The 14,948-nt window shown below is 43.3% G+C and overlaps 2 protein-coding genes across 7 annotated transcripts in view; one reads left to right on the forward strand and one right to left on the reverse strand.

Moving 5' to 3' along the window:
• Positions 1–1,554: 1,554 nt before the first annotated feature.
• Positions 1,555–6,839, reverse strand: B3GALT9 (beta-1,3-galactosyltransferase 9). Its single transcript, XM_012154498.4, has 2 exons — positions 6,828–6,839; positions 1,555–2,658 (listed from the first exon to the last, which is right to left on the reverse strand). The coding sequence occupies exons 1-2, from the start codon at positions 6,837–6,839 to the stop codon at positions 1,555–1,557; spliced, it is 1,116 nt and encodes a 371-aa protein (XP_012009888.1).
• Positions 6,840–7,579: 740 nt separating this feature from the next.
• FBXW2 (F-box and WD repeat domain containing 2) overlaps positions 7,580–14,948 on the forward strand; it is a 34,437-nt gene continuing 27,068 nt past the window's right edge. For 3 of the 6 annotated variants that reach the window (XM_004003970.5, XM_042242789.1, XM_042242788.1), the window contains exons 1-3: positions 7,580–7,617; positions 7,720–7,828; positions 13,059–13,568. In XM_004003970.5, coding sequence (XP_004004019.2) covers positions 13,079–13,568 — 490 coding nt within the window. In that variant the 5' untranslated portion in view covers positions 7,580–7,617; positions 7,720–7,828; positions 13,059–13,078. Of the gene's footprint in view, positions 7,618–7,719; positions 7,829–11,019; positions 13,569–14,948 lie in introns of all 6 variants that reach the window. The other 3 variants (XM_060410790.1, XM_060410791.1, XM_042242790.1) reach the window with 2 other exon arrangements.

Genomic DNA, 14,948 nt, shown 5'->3' on the forward strand with positions numbered 1-14,948 from the left:
GGTCATTTTTGAGAGCTTTAATTTTTGACATTCAGGTCAATATTGAGTTGTTCAGAGAGAGGGAAATTGACCCCTAATAACCCGGGTCAGAATGGAAGGCTCCCTTTGCCTAAACCAGGACACCGTCTCACTGATCAACAAAGGATGCGCTTATTTCTCATTGACAGAAGGTGTTCCCACCTGTTTTCTAGTGTTCTGCTCTCTAAACGGCAAAGCTGCCACCAATCCAGAGGTTTTTATGTGAACATGTTATCAGAGTGTGATGGTTCGGAATGTAGAAGTAGGTTTCTTCCAAGCCATGGTGACATCGATAAACTAGCCCTGCTCCGTTACAAAATGATTCTCAAGTGACTGGAATTTTCTTGTCCCAGATTAGTTATCGGTCTTTCACCCTCTCTGGTATCCCTGAGTTCCGTTTGTCCACATTCCCATACTGGCCATTTTCCTACTGCTAATACCGCTAAATTTCTGTTGTTTTAAGCCACCTAGTTAGCTGTATTCTGTTAAGCACCTCTAGGAAACTAATAGAGTATATGGTGGTTGTCACCAAGTCACGTCCAACTCTGCAACCCTGTGGACTGCCAGGCTCCTCTGTCCATGGGATTTCCCAGGCAAGAAGACTGGAGTGGGTTGCTATTTCCTTCTTCAAGGATTCTTCCCAACGCAGGATGAACCTCCTGTCTCCTGCAGTGGCAGGCAGATTCTGTACCACTGAACCACGCAGGGAAGCCCAATAGAGTGTCTACGTAACGTGTGTATTTGTTGCATCCCATTTGTAAAACACTGCCTAATTAGGACTTGATGGAAATTGTTTAACCAACCCACCAGGCTCCCCCATCCCTGGGATTCTCCGGGCAAGAACAGTGGAGTGGGTTGCCATTTCCTTCTCCAATGCATGCATGCATGCATGCTAAGTCGCTTCAGTCGTGTCCAACTGTGTGCGACCCCATGGACTAGCCCACCAGGCTTCTCTGTCCACGGGGTTCTCCAGGCAAGAATACTGGAGTGGGGTGCCATTTCCTTCTCCAAGTTAATATATACTAGGTAGCTAAAACTTTTAAATGTGATCCCACCATCCAGATTATGAAAAATGTTTCCTGCTTGCAGACAAGATGAGCATTTTGTTAAAAGTCCTCACTTACTGTTTTCTTTACTTCTGAGCATTCTAAAAGGTCAGTCACTGCTGTGGCCCCTGGAGTCATGGCAGCTCCACAGAACGTGATTCTTTTTTTTTTTTTTTTTCAGAACGTGATTCTTAGAAACCCAGTGATTATAAACTCGGAACAAGACTTCTGAGTTGCAATTCAAGTTTATGTCCTCTCCTTTCTAGACAGGTTTTATTTCGAAGAGAATCACGTTACACCAATTTAAATTTCTTAAGATGAGATCTCAATTCAGTGGAGTACATCAGAGCAATAAGACACTTTGCAACTTGCTGAGTACAATGAAAGATTCAGAGAAACTACGTAAAAACACAAGGAAGGAGGGGCATTTTCCGTAACATGGTTGGAGGTAGTTTTAAAAGAACACACTTTGAAGAAAAACAAAGAAACCCTAATCATCATAAGACATGGCATTATTTTTTACAGTACCCATGTGAAAGCGTTTAAAGCTGTCAAGATAGGTCAGAAGTTTGCAGGAAACAAGCCCATAATAGGTTTCAAGCAGCGTACATTCTTTTCCACTGTTAATTTCCTCCCATGCCTGGGGCATTTCAGCATCTGTAGTTTCTGAGGATGTGAAAATGAACTTATAGCAACATCTGTTGTATCTGATGTGCCTTTTCCCAGAAAACCTTGAACTGTGGATGGGTATAAGGCCGATGGACTTAGCACAGATTCCTACGAACACATCAGCAGGCACTTTAATGGGTACTTCTTTGAAAACTACATACATCATCCGAGCCACATCTTGGGATATAACAAAGGCCTCCCTGCTGCAGTAATCTGGGTAGTACTTTTCTGGGTACTCACTGAAAGGGACAAATTCTTGGCTATTAGGGTCTCTGTTGGGCGTATCCTGATGGATAACTCTTCCAACATAGATATCTTTAAGGTGTTCTTTCAGATTGAGAAGATAGTCCACCAAGCTTGGTATATCGACAAACATCCCTTCATCAACCTTCAGGACAAATAGGGCATTAGGGCAGAAAGCCACAGCCCACTGCGTCATGGCGATAATCTTCAGCGTCTGGTTCTCAGCACTGTCCAAGAAGATGCCTTCAATTATGTCATTATTCTTTTGGGACTCTCTGTCTATCTCTTGCTGAGTGGTTACCAAAACAGGCATTCCCAAAGCAAATAGTGTGAGAGTGGGGTGCCCTCGGACACTGGTCACGTTACCCCAGGTTTTCCTGATGAGATCCCGCCTTGTTCCATTTTCTGGGCTACTAAATATAAGGGAGAGCAAAAATATGCTCTTCTCTTTACACACCTCTGACTGGCTCAGAATATAGTATTTGGAAAGATTGCTTCTCAAGGGCTCCGTGCTCAATTTTCTTGCCTTATCCTTAGTTTCAAGAATTTTCATATCTACATAAGGCAAAGCAGGCAGAAAATATTCTTCCACAAAATCAGCCCCAAAAAGCACGGCATGAAACAGAATAACATTAAACAGGATGAAACACCACTGGTGAGTCCGAAGTCTGCAGAAAGTCACCTAAATGGAAGAACACATTCATTCATAAAAGCTTCATCCCCATTTCTGTGTGTATGCCCCCGGAATACCATGCGTACCTCTGAAAGCACTTAACAGCACACTATTTTAAGTGTTTATTACTAGTGTTTCTGTTCCCTGTCTCTCTCACTAGATCTTGGTCCGCTGGACATCATGCCTCTCTCTCCTCCAGTACTACTGAGACCAGTATTTAGCACAAAGTGGAAACTGAACAAAATGCTGGCTGTTTTCTTGCTTGGATGAAACCCTACTTACTACGTTCAAGGCACCTGTGTTAGACACTGGGGAAACAAAGAGGAATCAGACGTAGACACCTGAATATAAAGTAACAATTGGTATCATTAGGCTAAAAACTTACAGGAAAATATATGACAGTCCTTTCCAGAACCAATGTGCTTGGGTCAGTTTCTTCTCTGATTACAAAGGTCCAGGGCTATTTGTCAATGGCGCGGCAGCTCTTGTTAACCACTGCACAATGGCTAGGATCAACCACTTACATTCTTCTAGTGAGAGTTTTCAATCCTGACAATTCTGACATTATCTGTTTTGACAGGGTCCCCTAATCTTTCTGACATGTCTTTCAACATGGACAATCTGCAAAGCACCTTTTCCGAGGTCTAGGACGTATCTGAGGCCAAGCTTATTCCATCTCATTAAAGGAGATGGAAACTTTCCATCTGGAAGAACATATACGATGTAGTACTGCTATATAACAGAGCCAGAGACATCAGAAGAATTCAGTCTCTGTTCACCGGAGCTTCAATCAATAAAGACTCCCATAGTGACACTTAACGTCGTATTGAGCACTGGCTGTGAGCCAGGCCCTGCGCTAAACACTTTACGTGGCTTAACTCTTTCAGTCTTGCTAACATCCCTTTCAGATAGGTTATCTTCAGACTTAAACTGAGCATCCATGTGGTTTAGGCATTTGCTCAAGATCATTCAGTGAGCAAGAAGAGGGTGAGATAGGGCCGTGATAGGAACTCAGATCTGTCAGTTTCAAAGCTCACTCTTAACCACTAGAAACTCCTGAAGTCCATCTTTTACTTTCCCATGTCTTTTTAATAAGAAAAATACAACAAAGCAAAACAAATTCCCACAATTACAATCTGAACTCCTTTCTGTTTTTTTTTTTTTTTTTTCAGTTCATCTGATGATTTGCACAAAGAAGAAACTTCAGCCTACTCGAAAGCTTTCTAGTAGATACAAAATGCTACAAAGATTATAAGAAACTTACCTGCGTGCTGTCTGTGAACAATCTGGGGGCTTTGGAAATTATTGAGCCCAGATGCCAAAGTGTGTCCAAATGTAACTCAGGATCACTCATTCTAACAGCAGTTGAAGTACAGTACCTCATGCCTGAGACCTCCAGGATAAGGTTTCTTGTCAATCAACCTGGGCTTTTGTCCCAGAATACCTTCTAGCTCTATAGGAGAGCAAGTGCTGATCATGTTACAGCTAGAGGGAATCCAGAACAAAGAATAGAAAGCAAATCTCTTCAAATGCTTCCAACCTTGTGTACCTCTTGAAGCTGACCCCTTGTCTTTATACGGAGTTCCTGGTGAAGTATGTGTGGGAGTTGAAAGAACAGTTCACACATGTGTCTCCATAGCATCATCACACAGGGAGTCTATCTCAAGAAACTAAACAGAGTAGTCTCTGCTTGCTGGTACGTGCATGTGCAAGAAATGTGTTAAACATCAACGGATGCTTGTCATCCCTGGTGGGTGCATTTTTTCTACCCGAAGAAACTTATGGTGTAGTTTGATACATGTCTCACCAGGAAGGATTCTGAATTCCTAGTATAGGCCATGTAAGATTGTTCTTAAATCAGTTATGTCATCCATCTACCTCTCCCAGGCAACTTTATCTCAGAAGAGAAAATAACCCGTAATCCATTTTAGCCTGAAATGGAAAAACTAAGCATTTGATGTTTGCAATTTTTCTATTGTCTCTATGTGTAGAAATTACTCCAAATACCATTTGATCAGCAAGTTTATTAAAGAAAGAAAGAAACAACATCCAGCATATTTTTATGTTCCTGTCACAAACAGTTGCACTGAGCCTTCTGTTCCTATGCCAGGCTATTTCATGTTTCTCTTTTTGCATGTTGATCTTCCTGCCTGCCATTCATAGCAGTTTTTGTAGTTATTTGCCTAGGAATAATTCATTGCATCTTAAAGCTGGCTATGTTTTCTCACCAATCAGTGTGGATTCTTGGAGACTTTTTACAAAGTGGGGAATATATATCCTAAAAAAATTCTAATGAGAATTTTTTTACATATACAAAATTGAATGATTACATAGGTCTTGGATTTCACTAATTACAAATTCCATTTTGCAATTTACATTTTTTAATGAGCCATAAATTTTGCTCCTGGATATCCTCTGGACTTAAACTGAGACAGTTTGGTTTCTTTGTCCATGAGAGGTTCAAACAATATTGTCTCTACAAAAAAAATCTTCATGACCCAGATATCATGATGATGTGATCACTAATCTAGAGCCAGACATCTTGGAATGTGAAGTCAAGTGGGCCTTAGAAAGCATCACTATGAACAAAGCTAGTGGAGGTGATGGAATTCCAGTTGAGCTGTTTCAAATCCTGAAAGATGATGCTGTGAAAGTGCTGCACTCAATATGCCAGCAAATTTGGAAAACTCAGCAGTGGCCACAGGACTGGAAAAGGTCAGTTTTCATTCCAGTTCCAAAGAAAGGCAATGCCAAAGACTGCTCAAACTACCGCACAATTGCACTTATCTCACATGCTAGTAAAGTAATGCTCAAAATTCTCCAAGCCAGGCTTCAGCAATACGTGAACTGTGAACTCCCTGATGTTCAAGCTGGTTTTAGAAAAGGCAGAGGAACCAGAGATCAAATTGCAACATCCGCTGAATCATTGAAAAGGCAAGAGAGTTCCAGAAAAACATCTATTTCTGCTGTATTGACTATGCCAAAGCCTTTGACTGTGTGGATCACAATACACTGTGGAAAATTCTGAAAGAGATGGGAATACAGACCACCTGACCTGCCTCTTGAGAAATCTGTATGCAGGTCAGGAAGCAAGAGTTAGAAGTGGACATGGAACAACAGACTGGTTCCGAATAAGAAAACGAGTACATCAAGGCTGTATATTGTCACCCTGCTTATTTAACTTCTATGCAGAGTACATTTTGAGAAATGCTGGACTGGAAGAAACACAAGCTGGAATCAAGATTGCTGGGAGAAATACCAATAACCTCAGATATGCAGATGACACCACCCTTATGGCAAAAAGTGAAGAGGAGCTAAAAGCCTCTTGATGAAAGTGAAAGAGGAGAGTGAAAAAGTTGGCTTCAAGCTCAACATTCAGAAAAAGAAGATCATGGCATCTGGTCCCATCACTTCATGAGAAATAGATGGGGAAACAGTAGAAACAGTGTCAGACTATTTTGGGGGGCTCCAAAATCACTGCAGATGGTGACTGCAGCCATGAAATTAAAAGACGCTTACTCCTTGGAAGAAAAGTTATGACCAACCTAGATAGAATATTCAAAAGCAGAGACATTACTTTGCCAACTAAGGTCCGTCTAGTCAAGGCTATGGTTTTTCCAGTGGTCATGTATGGATGTGAGAGTTGGACTGTGAAGAAGGCTGAGCGCTGAAGAATTGATGCTTTTGAACTGTGGTGTTGGAGAAGACTCTTGAGAGTCCCTGGACTGCAAGGAGATCCAACTGGTCCATTCTGAAGGAGATCAGCCCTGGGATTTCTTTGGAAGGAATGATGCTAAAGCTGAAGCTCCAGTACTTTGGCCACCTCATGCGAAGAGTTGACTCACTGGAAAAGACTCTGATGCTGGGCGGGATTGGGGGCAGGAGGAGAAGGGGACGACGGAGGATGAGATGGCTGGATGGCATCACGGACTCGATGGACGTGAGTCTGAGTGAACTCCAGGAGATGATGGACAGGGAGGCCTGGCGTGCTGCAATTCATGGGGTCGCAAAGAGTCGGACACGACTGACCGACTGAACTGAACTGAAGCCCGCTCCATCTAGAATTTTCATTTCGATTCAGCAAACTTACGGTATTAGGGTTGAGATCATTTGCTGCAAATAGGAGTGCCTGGTTTTCTTGATTGCCTTAGCACTGCCTTCTCTTTCATAAAGCTCACCCAATCTGACATGTCAACCCCTGTCTTCCTAAATTTTCCTGTTAATATCATCATCAGTCACCCTCTGGCTTAGAAGTTCTGTCTTCCTGGGAATTCCCTGGTGGTCCAGTGGCTAAGACTCTGAGCTCCCAGTGCAGGGGGCCCAGGTTCGATCCCTGGTCAGGGAGCTAGATCCCACATGCTACAACTAAGACCCAGAGCAGCCAAATAAATAAATAAAAATTAAAAAAGAAGTTCTGTCTTCCTGTTGTCTACCAAACCAAACCAGCTTAAGACCTGACTTTCTGAACTCCATACTTAGTTTCCACCACCACAAAGAATCAGCTTTTTATGTCCTGTGTGTTCAGTGCCCTAGAAGTACTCCGGACACATGGAGCCTTCGCTCTGCCATATCACTAACTGCACATACGACTGTCGGTCATATGAGCAGCTGCTCTTTGGACACGTCTTTTATAGTCCCTCTCTCCTCGTAAAGTGAGCATAATAAGGAAAAGTGTCGCACAGTCGGTGCAAGATCAGATTGGGTGACGGACATAAATTCACTGGCTAATTTGTTTATACCGCTCGGAAGTAAACTTCCGCCCAGGTGCCACAGGACTAAGGGGTCCGGCGCGTGCTCCGTTTCCCTCTACGCCCCTCTGCCCTCCCACTTCCGCTTCAAGGCGGGGCCGGAAGTGCAGCCGCGTCCGCTGGGCGCCGCGGGTGGAGGGACGCGCGGAGATGACGCAGGCAGCACCGGAAGCCGCTCCCCTGTGAGGCTGCGGACCCGGAGCGGCGGCCGCCGGTCCAGGTCTGTGTACTAGGCGGGGCCGGGTCGCGGAGGGGGTTGTTTGGCGCCCGCGCCTCTGTTGACTCGCCGCTCCTCGGGCTGTTTGCCTTTCTCTCGCTGCAGGCGCCATGGCTGCGGAGCGGACCCGGCCGCTGCGAGGCTCTGGCGGCCCGAGCGCGCCTAGTTGGTGTGAGCCCGGCGCGAGGTCCCGGGCCCCGGGGCGCTCGCTCAGGTCAGTGCCGCGCGGAACACGGCTCCGGGAGTAGGGGACCTGGGAGCGGCGAGCGGGTTGAAGGGATCTGGAGTTGATTTAGAGATGGGAGAATTGAGTGATTGCCTCCTGGAGCCTCAGTTTCCTTAGCTGCGAAATGAGTTAACCATGATGTCCCAGGGCTGTTAATGAGTTTGAAGGATGAAGCAGTATGGAGAGGCGGTTTATGAAGTACAAAGCGCTGTACTAATGTGAGGGACTGCGCCATAATTGTGGGTATGCCATGGAGACGGGTGTGTATGTGGAGTGCTGCTTGCAATAAAGATAGCAAGGTTAATGCTGAATAATGGTAACCAGCATTTCTTGTAGGCTTCCACTGTGCGGATACTGTGCTAAACGTTTTATGTGCATTGTCCCGTTTATTCCTTGTAAAAACGCTTGTAGATAATGCTGTTAGTGGTTACCTTTCACCAGTGAGGAAGTTGGGCTTGGATAGGTGAAGTGATTTGCCCAGGGTCACCCAGCAACAAGTGGGGTTGCAAAGCCCTTTTAGAAACCCTGTTTGTATTTCCTTCGAAGCTTTTAAAAATTCATCTTAAAACTGACGGTGTATATAAACAGATCAGATATTCATAGGGTCTTAAATTCATAAAGGGACCTTCACTCCTATTCCTCAACCCTCCAGTATTCTCTGGAAACAACCAGTATTAACCAGCTTATTGAGTATTCAAAAGATATTTTATGTATACATAAGTGTATTTAGATAAGCTCAGAGCCTCTGTTTTCTTTATCCCTGGTTGTGCTTGATAAGAAAAGAGAGGGAAGATGAAGCCTCCCTCCCAAAGATAGCAGATGTCTTGTTTTCTCTCTTGATTAGGCCAGGTCCTGAGAGAGGAGAGGTAAAGGGCATTCTCATGTTCAGTCAAGAATGTTCTATCTTTAGTAAGACCTGGAAGTATAAGTTTTGTTTTGCTTCTTTGAGAACGGTTGGGGCTGGGCAAGATGTTGTTCCTGCTCCTTCCTGTGAGACCCAGGGAAAGTCACTCCACTTTGGGGGCCATAAATTTCTTCATTTATTAAGGGCAGTTCTCATACCTTCCACGAGGTCGTGAAAATCATGTGAGGTAACACCTATGAGTAGTACTGTACTGTTTCAAACCAGTACAAAGATGAGTTACCTGAGGGAACGTAGGGAGTCAATAGCAGAACCAGAGACCAAACCCACGTCTCCCATCTCCCAGTTTAGGAATCTTTTCACATCTGTCTGTTTCAGAGCTTTGTGATTGTTAACACTGAGGGCAAAAGGGCAAGTTTTATGTTTAGTCTGAAGTTGTGGGGGGCGGGGGGAAGGATAGGACACCCTAGAGTGTGGAGAGGGTGGAAAGAGAATGCCTCTCCTGGGAAATCAGCCTCATGTCAGTAACTGTCCTTAATTATAAAATTAAATTCCCAGTAAGTTTGAGCACTTGAGGTTTTTCTTTTTTTCCTGTATATTTTAATCCGTTTCAAGAGAAACAGGAGTGGGGAGTGGGGGACGGACCAAAAAGAGAAACTGGTAATGTGCTAGGTTTGAAGGGGATGTTACTGGAGCTTTCCTGCTAGGTACTGATAGTAATAAAACTAACAAAAAGTGCCATTTGAGTTACCCTACTGGGCTGTGTTCTAAGCTTGTCGCTACTGTTTGTGATTCGTGCAGCGCTCAAGGTGAGCTAGCTTCCATTTTACAGATGACAAAACTGAAGCTCAGAAGTTAGTTGAGTATGTCCATGATCACATAGGAAGTGGCTGAATCTGTGGAAGGTTTGACTGACTTCAAAGCATTTTCCTTTACCTCAGTCCGCCTCTATAGTTAGCTGTCCTTGACTATTCCCAGTAATGGGAAGCTCGCCACCCTGGAGGCAGCTGTTCCATTACTGGAAAGCTCTGATGTTTTAAAAGCTCCTCCTTCGGTTGAATTGAATTCTCACTTCCTGAAGTATTCCCTGTGGGGCCTTGTGCTGCCAGTACGTGATATTCCTAGAGGCTTTCTAAGAGTTCAGTTTAGACCTACGACCTTAAGAAAGTTCTCTCCAGAGTCAGTTCATTTTTTAGAGAAACAAAAGCTGATTTCTTTTAAAACCAGTGCATTCTGCAAAGCTAATGGGTCCTACTTTATTTTAAAAAGATGCCTTTTTCATGATAGTGAGAGATGAAGAACTGGATAGGACCTTCCCATAAAGGGTTCAGTAGCTTAAAGGGCAGTCTTTAAGAGCTGGAAGAAAAATTCTTGTTAGGAGTATGTGTAAATCTCAGAAATGCCTGGGTTTTTTAAGGTGCTCAATGGTAAACTCATCCCATAATCTCCGTGGTGTCATGGGTTCACTGATTGGGTGTGCTGTATATGTCTCTTGGTTCTTTGGTAATGGTACTGTTTTCGTGGGTATTATAAATTTGCCTTGTGTCCATTTAAGTAACAGTTCATTGTACACAAATGAATTCCTAAGATGTGTATGTGGCATACTTTGTGTGTGTGGCCGGGCAGATGTGATAGAAGAAGCCCCTCTCCCCACTTCTTCGTGGTAAAAGGTGATTCCTGGGCACATGTTTTGGTTGTATTTTTAATTGGCCAGGATTAATTAGCTGTTGGCGACATTTTGTGACTGTCCACGGAAACTTTTTTCTTGTCTTGCTATGAATGATTTTTTTAAAGTAAAGCTTTTCCAGAAATATTACAGATAAAAGGTTGTTGGGATTCAGAAACAGGAGGCCTGTTAATCTTGTTGGTGGCTTTTTTTTTTTTTTTTTTTTTTGCTGTGCCAAGCAACTCGTGGGACCTTAGTTCCCTGAGCAGGGATCAAACCCAGGCCCTCTGGCAGTGAACATGCAGAGTCCTAACCAGTGGGCAACCAAGAAATTCCCAGGACACTTGTTATCTTGTGTTCAGTTCATTTAGCTTGCCATGGACTCATTAGTTTTTGGCAGCGAAGTAAATCCTAAAGTTAATAAATCCTACCTAGCCCAAACCCTGAGCCTTATTTTAAAGTCCATTCACTATTCGACAACATTAGACACCAGATGATGTGATTAGAAGTAGGTTGTTTGCTTTAACTGCTTTTTGTCTGATAACAAATGTTCCTGCCAAATTTGATATTGGGAAATTAATGAAAATGGTCTTTACATACCTTAATATTAATGAAGTTGGACAGTGAGATCTGACTATTTGTGTAAACCAGATAAATGATCATGGCATCTCGTCCCATCACTTCATGGCAAATAGATGGGGAAACAATGGAAACAGTGACGTTATTTTCTCGGGCTCCAAAATCACTGCAGATAGTGACTGCAGCCATGAGATTAAAAGGCACTTGCTCCTTGGAAGAAAAGCTATGGCCAACCTAAACAACATATTAAAAAGCGGAGACATTACTTTGCCGACAAAGGTCCGTCTAGTCAAAGCTTTGGTTTTTCCAGTAGTCATGTATGGATGTGAGAGTTGGACCATAAAGAAAACTGAGCATTGAAGAATTCATACTTTTGAACTGTGGTGTTGAAGAAGACTCTTGAGAGTCTCTTGGGCTGCAGGGAGATCCAGGCAGTCGATCCTAAAGGACATCAGTCCTGAATATTCATTGGAAGGACTGATGCTGAAGCTCCAATCCTTTGGCCACCTGAAGTGAAGAACTGACTCATTGGAGAAGACCCTGATGCTGGGAAAGATTGAAAGCAGGAGGAGAAGGGGACGACAGAGGATGAGATGGTTGGATGGCTTCATCAGCTCAATGAACATGAGATCGAGCAAGCTCTGGGAGTTGGTGGTGGACAGGCAAGCCTGGTGTGCTTCTGTCCATGGGGTTGCAAAGAGTTGGACACGACTAAGCGACTGAACTGATAAATGAATTTACTTTCCGCTTTCACTTTAATTTGGACATTAGCTTTTAAAATTAGTATGACAGTATGATGGGAAACTGGTCAGATTACAAGGAAAGGTTTTTTTTTAATCATTGAAATGTTTCAACACATAAAAATCTAATTAAAAACAAAAAACCCATGTACCTATTGCCTGGCACTAATATCAGTCAACATGGCTGATCTGGGGAAAGGTGGTTTTCGCTGATTTGCTTTACTTTTTCTTCTCTTCCCATTAGTTAGTCCCCATTGTTAAGAGTGGGTAGACACCTTGACATATTATGGATTGATGGATACTTGTCTTTTTTTGAGGGGGGGTCCAGTTAGCCTAAAGGGGGAGATGGTATAATCAGAGGAACTCCCAGATCTTACCACCAGGCTGTGATTCTCCTGATGGAAGCTGGAGGAGTCCTGACCTTGGGAGCACTGGCTTCCTGTCTGTTCTGTTGCTATTTTAATAGCACTGTTGGCTGTAGGCAAATCACTTACCTTCTCTGACCTGCAGCTTCCTCATGCGCTAAGTGAAGGAAATGGTACCTTTCTTTGTGCGTCTTGTAAGCATCAGGATGACTAATTTGTCTTATTTGTGCACACCTCCAGGACCCTCATGGCTCTTGGGGACACATGAGGTTAAGAGATGTCACCAGCTCATATTAACCTTATTAAAACAGACCATGTAAGGCCAGATAAGGCTTTTGGTGATTCAGGTTCTAGCAGGCAGTGCCATAAGGGAAGTGGAAGAACCGGAACACCTGAGCCATATAACATTGCATCTACTTATTTTTCTTCCCCAAACCTTTTTGCCTAAGCATCTATTGCAAAAGCTAGTAGTCAGTTCTGTGATCCCTGTAACAGGTCAGGTTATACCTAGCCTGGTAACTGATGTCTCAAGTTACTGGTCTAGAGACTTACTTTCTGGGGGGTCACATCTTTGTGCTTATTTTTGTGATTTTCCTGCCCAAATAGAGTGTATTTAAGAAAATGGAGTCATGATGATTTTGATGGGGGTTCTATTATACAGAATACACTGTTTCATAAAGAATGAATACTTTGTAAATCTTTTACTGTGAAGATGCATGTAGCATGTGCTAGACTTCAGAAGGCGCAAGGCGCACGCACCAAAAGTAGCTTCACTGAGTTGTTTTGGAGGTCATGATTTGTTAAAGTATGTTTTCTCAAATGTTTTCTTCTATGTGCATGGAAATTGTTTCAGATAAATACAATGTATTAAGTGTAAAGTTGTAATGTAACTAAGCTCTAAAGTTGTAACAGTTTTTTGCACTAATTTTTAATACTTCATTTGTTAGCAGTCTTGCTTGAACGGTCTTTTTGAGCAGAACTAATACAATATTTTGATGTGCCACAGGTAAATTTTTCCATAACCTTATGGAGAGAAAGGACTTTGAGACATGGCTTGATAACATTTCTGTTACATTTCTTTCTCTGACGGACTTGCAGAAAAATGAAACTCTGGATCACCTGATTAGTCTGAGTGGGGCAGTCCAGCTCAGACACCTCTCCAATAACCTGGAGACTCTGCTCAAGCGGGACTTCCTCAAACTCCTTCCCCTGGAGCTCAGTTTTTATTTGTTAAAATGGCTTGACCCTCAGACTTTACTCACATGCTGCCTCGTCTCTAAACAGTGGAATAAGGTGATAAGTGCCTGTACGGAGGTGTGGCAGGCCGCCTGTAAGAGTCTGGGCTGGCAGATAGATGATTCCGTTCAGGACGCTTTGCACTGGAAGAAGGTTTATTTGAAGGCTATTTTGAGAATGAAGCAACTGGAGGACCATGAAGCCTTTGAGACCTCATCTTTAATTGGACACAGTGCCAGAGTGTATGCACTTTACTACAAAGATGGACTTCTGTGTACAGGTAAGAGAGCCTGGACCTATTTTTTTTTTTTTTTCTTTTTAATTTTTGTGTTTCGTGGAGTGTAATCTTACAGACAGAACAAAGTACTCCTCAGGCTTGAGAATGGCAGTCGTTAATTATCTGAGATATCTATGATGGCATAGATAGATGCTCCATCCCTGACTGGTTCCTCCTCTCCCCACCACCACCCCTTTATCCTTTTTCACTCTGAGAAGACAATTATTTTTATAAAATTTTATGAGAAGAAAGCTCCAGACATTTTTATAAGTGTGATATGAGTCTGAAAGCTCTGACTGCGTTTTTCTATGCTTTTTTTCCATATACAGTCCCTCATGTTGGTTTTTTTTTTAGCAGCAGTAATTTTGGGGGAAAAAAACTGTAGAAAAGTTACTGTCTGGTCCTAGCAAATAATTCATTTTGAAAGAATTATGAAACCTCTCTGTGTTTGTTTCCTTGTATTTAAAATATGCAAAGGGAGCTATTTCTCTTGCCCTAAGATCTTGTGGTTCTGAGAAGAATTTAGAAGAGTTTGGGCATGGGAATGGAAATAGTTGGATATTTTAAAACTCCGCAAGCAGGCCTTCCTTGGTCGCTCAGTGGTAAAGAGTTCGCCTGCCAATGCAGGAGGTGTGGGTTTGATCTCTGAGTCAAGAAGATCCCCTGGAGAAGGGAATGGCAACCCGCTCCAGTGTTCTTGCCTGGGAAATCCTACGAACAGAGGAGTCTGGCAGGCTGTGGTCCGTTGGGTTGTGAAAGAGTCAGACACGACTTAGCGACTAAACAGCAATAACAACAAGTAGTTAAGTAACTTTTTATTATAAACGTAACGATTAAAGTTAGAATTATGTGCATCTTCCCATTATAATGGGCTCGTGTTTCCACATGGGATCATATAGTTGGTGCCCATGTCTCAGGCAGCACATGTTGATGGGTGTCGAGTGTAATGACTAAGCGAAGTTTAGGATGGCTCAAGGTTCTGGACCATCTTATCGGTGATCACAGTGCTGTTCTCTTCCATCATGTATGACATACAGTATGGGGCTTCCCAGGTGGTGCAGTGGGAAAGAAGCCGCCTGCCAATGCAGGAGACACAAGTTGATCCCTGGGTTAGGCAGATTCCTGGAGTAGGAAGTGGCAACCCACTCCAGTATTCCTGCTTGGAAAATCCCATGGACAGAGGAGCCTGACGGGCTGCCATCTGCGGGATCACAAAGAATCAGACCCGACTGAGCGCAGCACAGGGACATTCCGTGTGTTTCTTCCTCCAGAATGATTTCTGACAAACACTTGAGTGTTACGCAAACCACACAGCTGTCGTGTGCTGTTTCTGTGTGTAAATATGTCGTCATTTAGCCATTTCCATACTAGTGCGTATTCAGG

The sequence above is a fragment of the Ovis aries genome, chromosome 2 (assembly GCF_016772045.2).
Source record: "Ovis aries strain OAR_USU_Benz2616 breed Rambouillet chromosome 2, ARS-UI_Ramb_v3.0, whole genome shotgun sequence".
Lineage (NCBI taxonomy): Eukaryota > Metazoa > Chordata > Mammalia > Artiodactyla > Bovidae > Ovis > Ovis aries.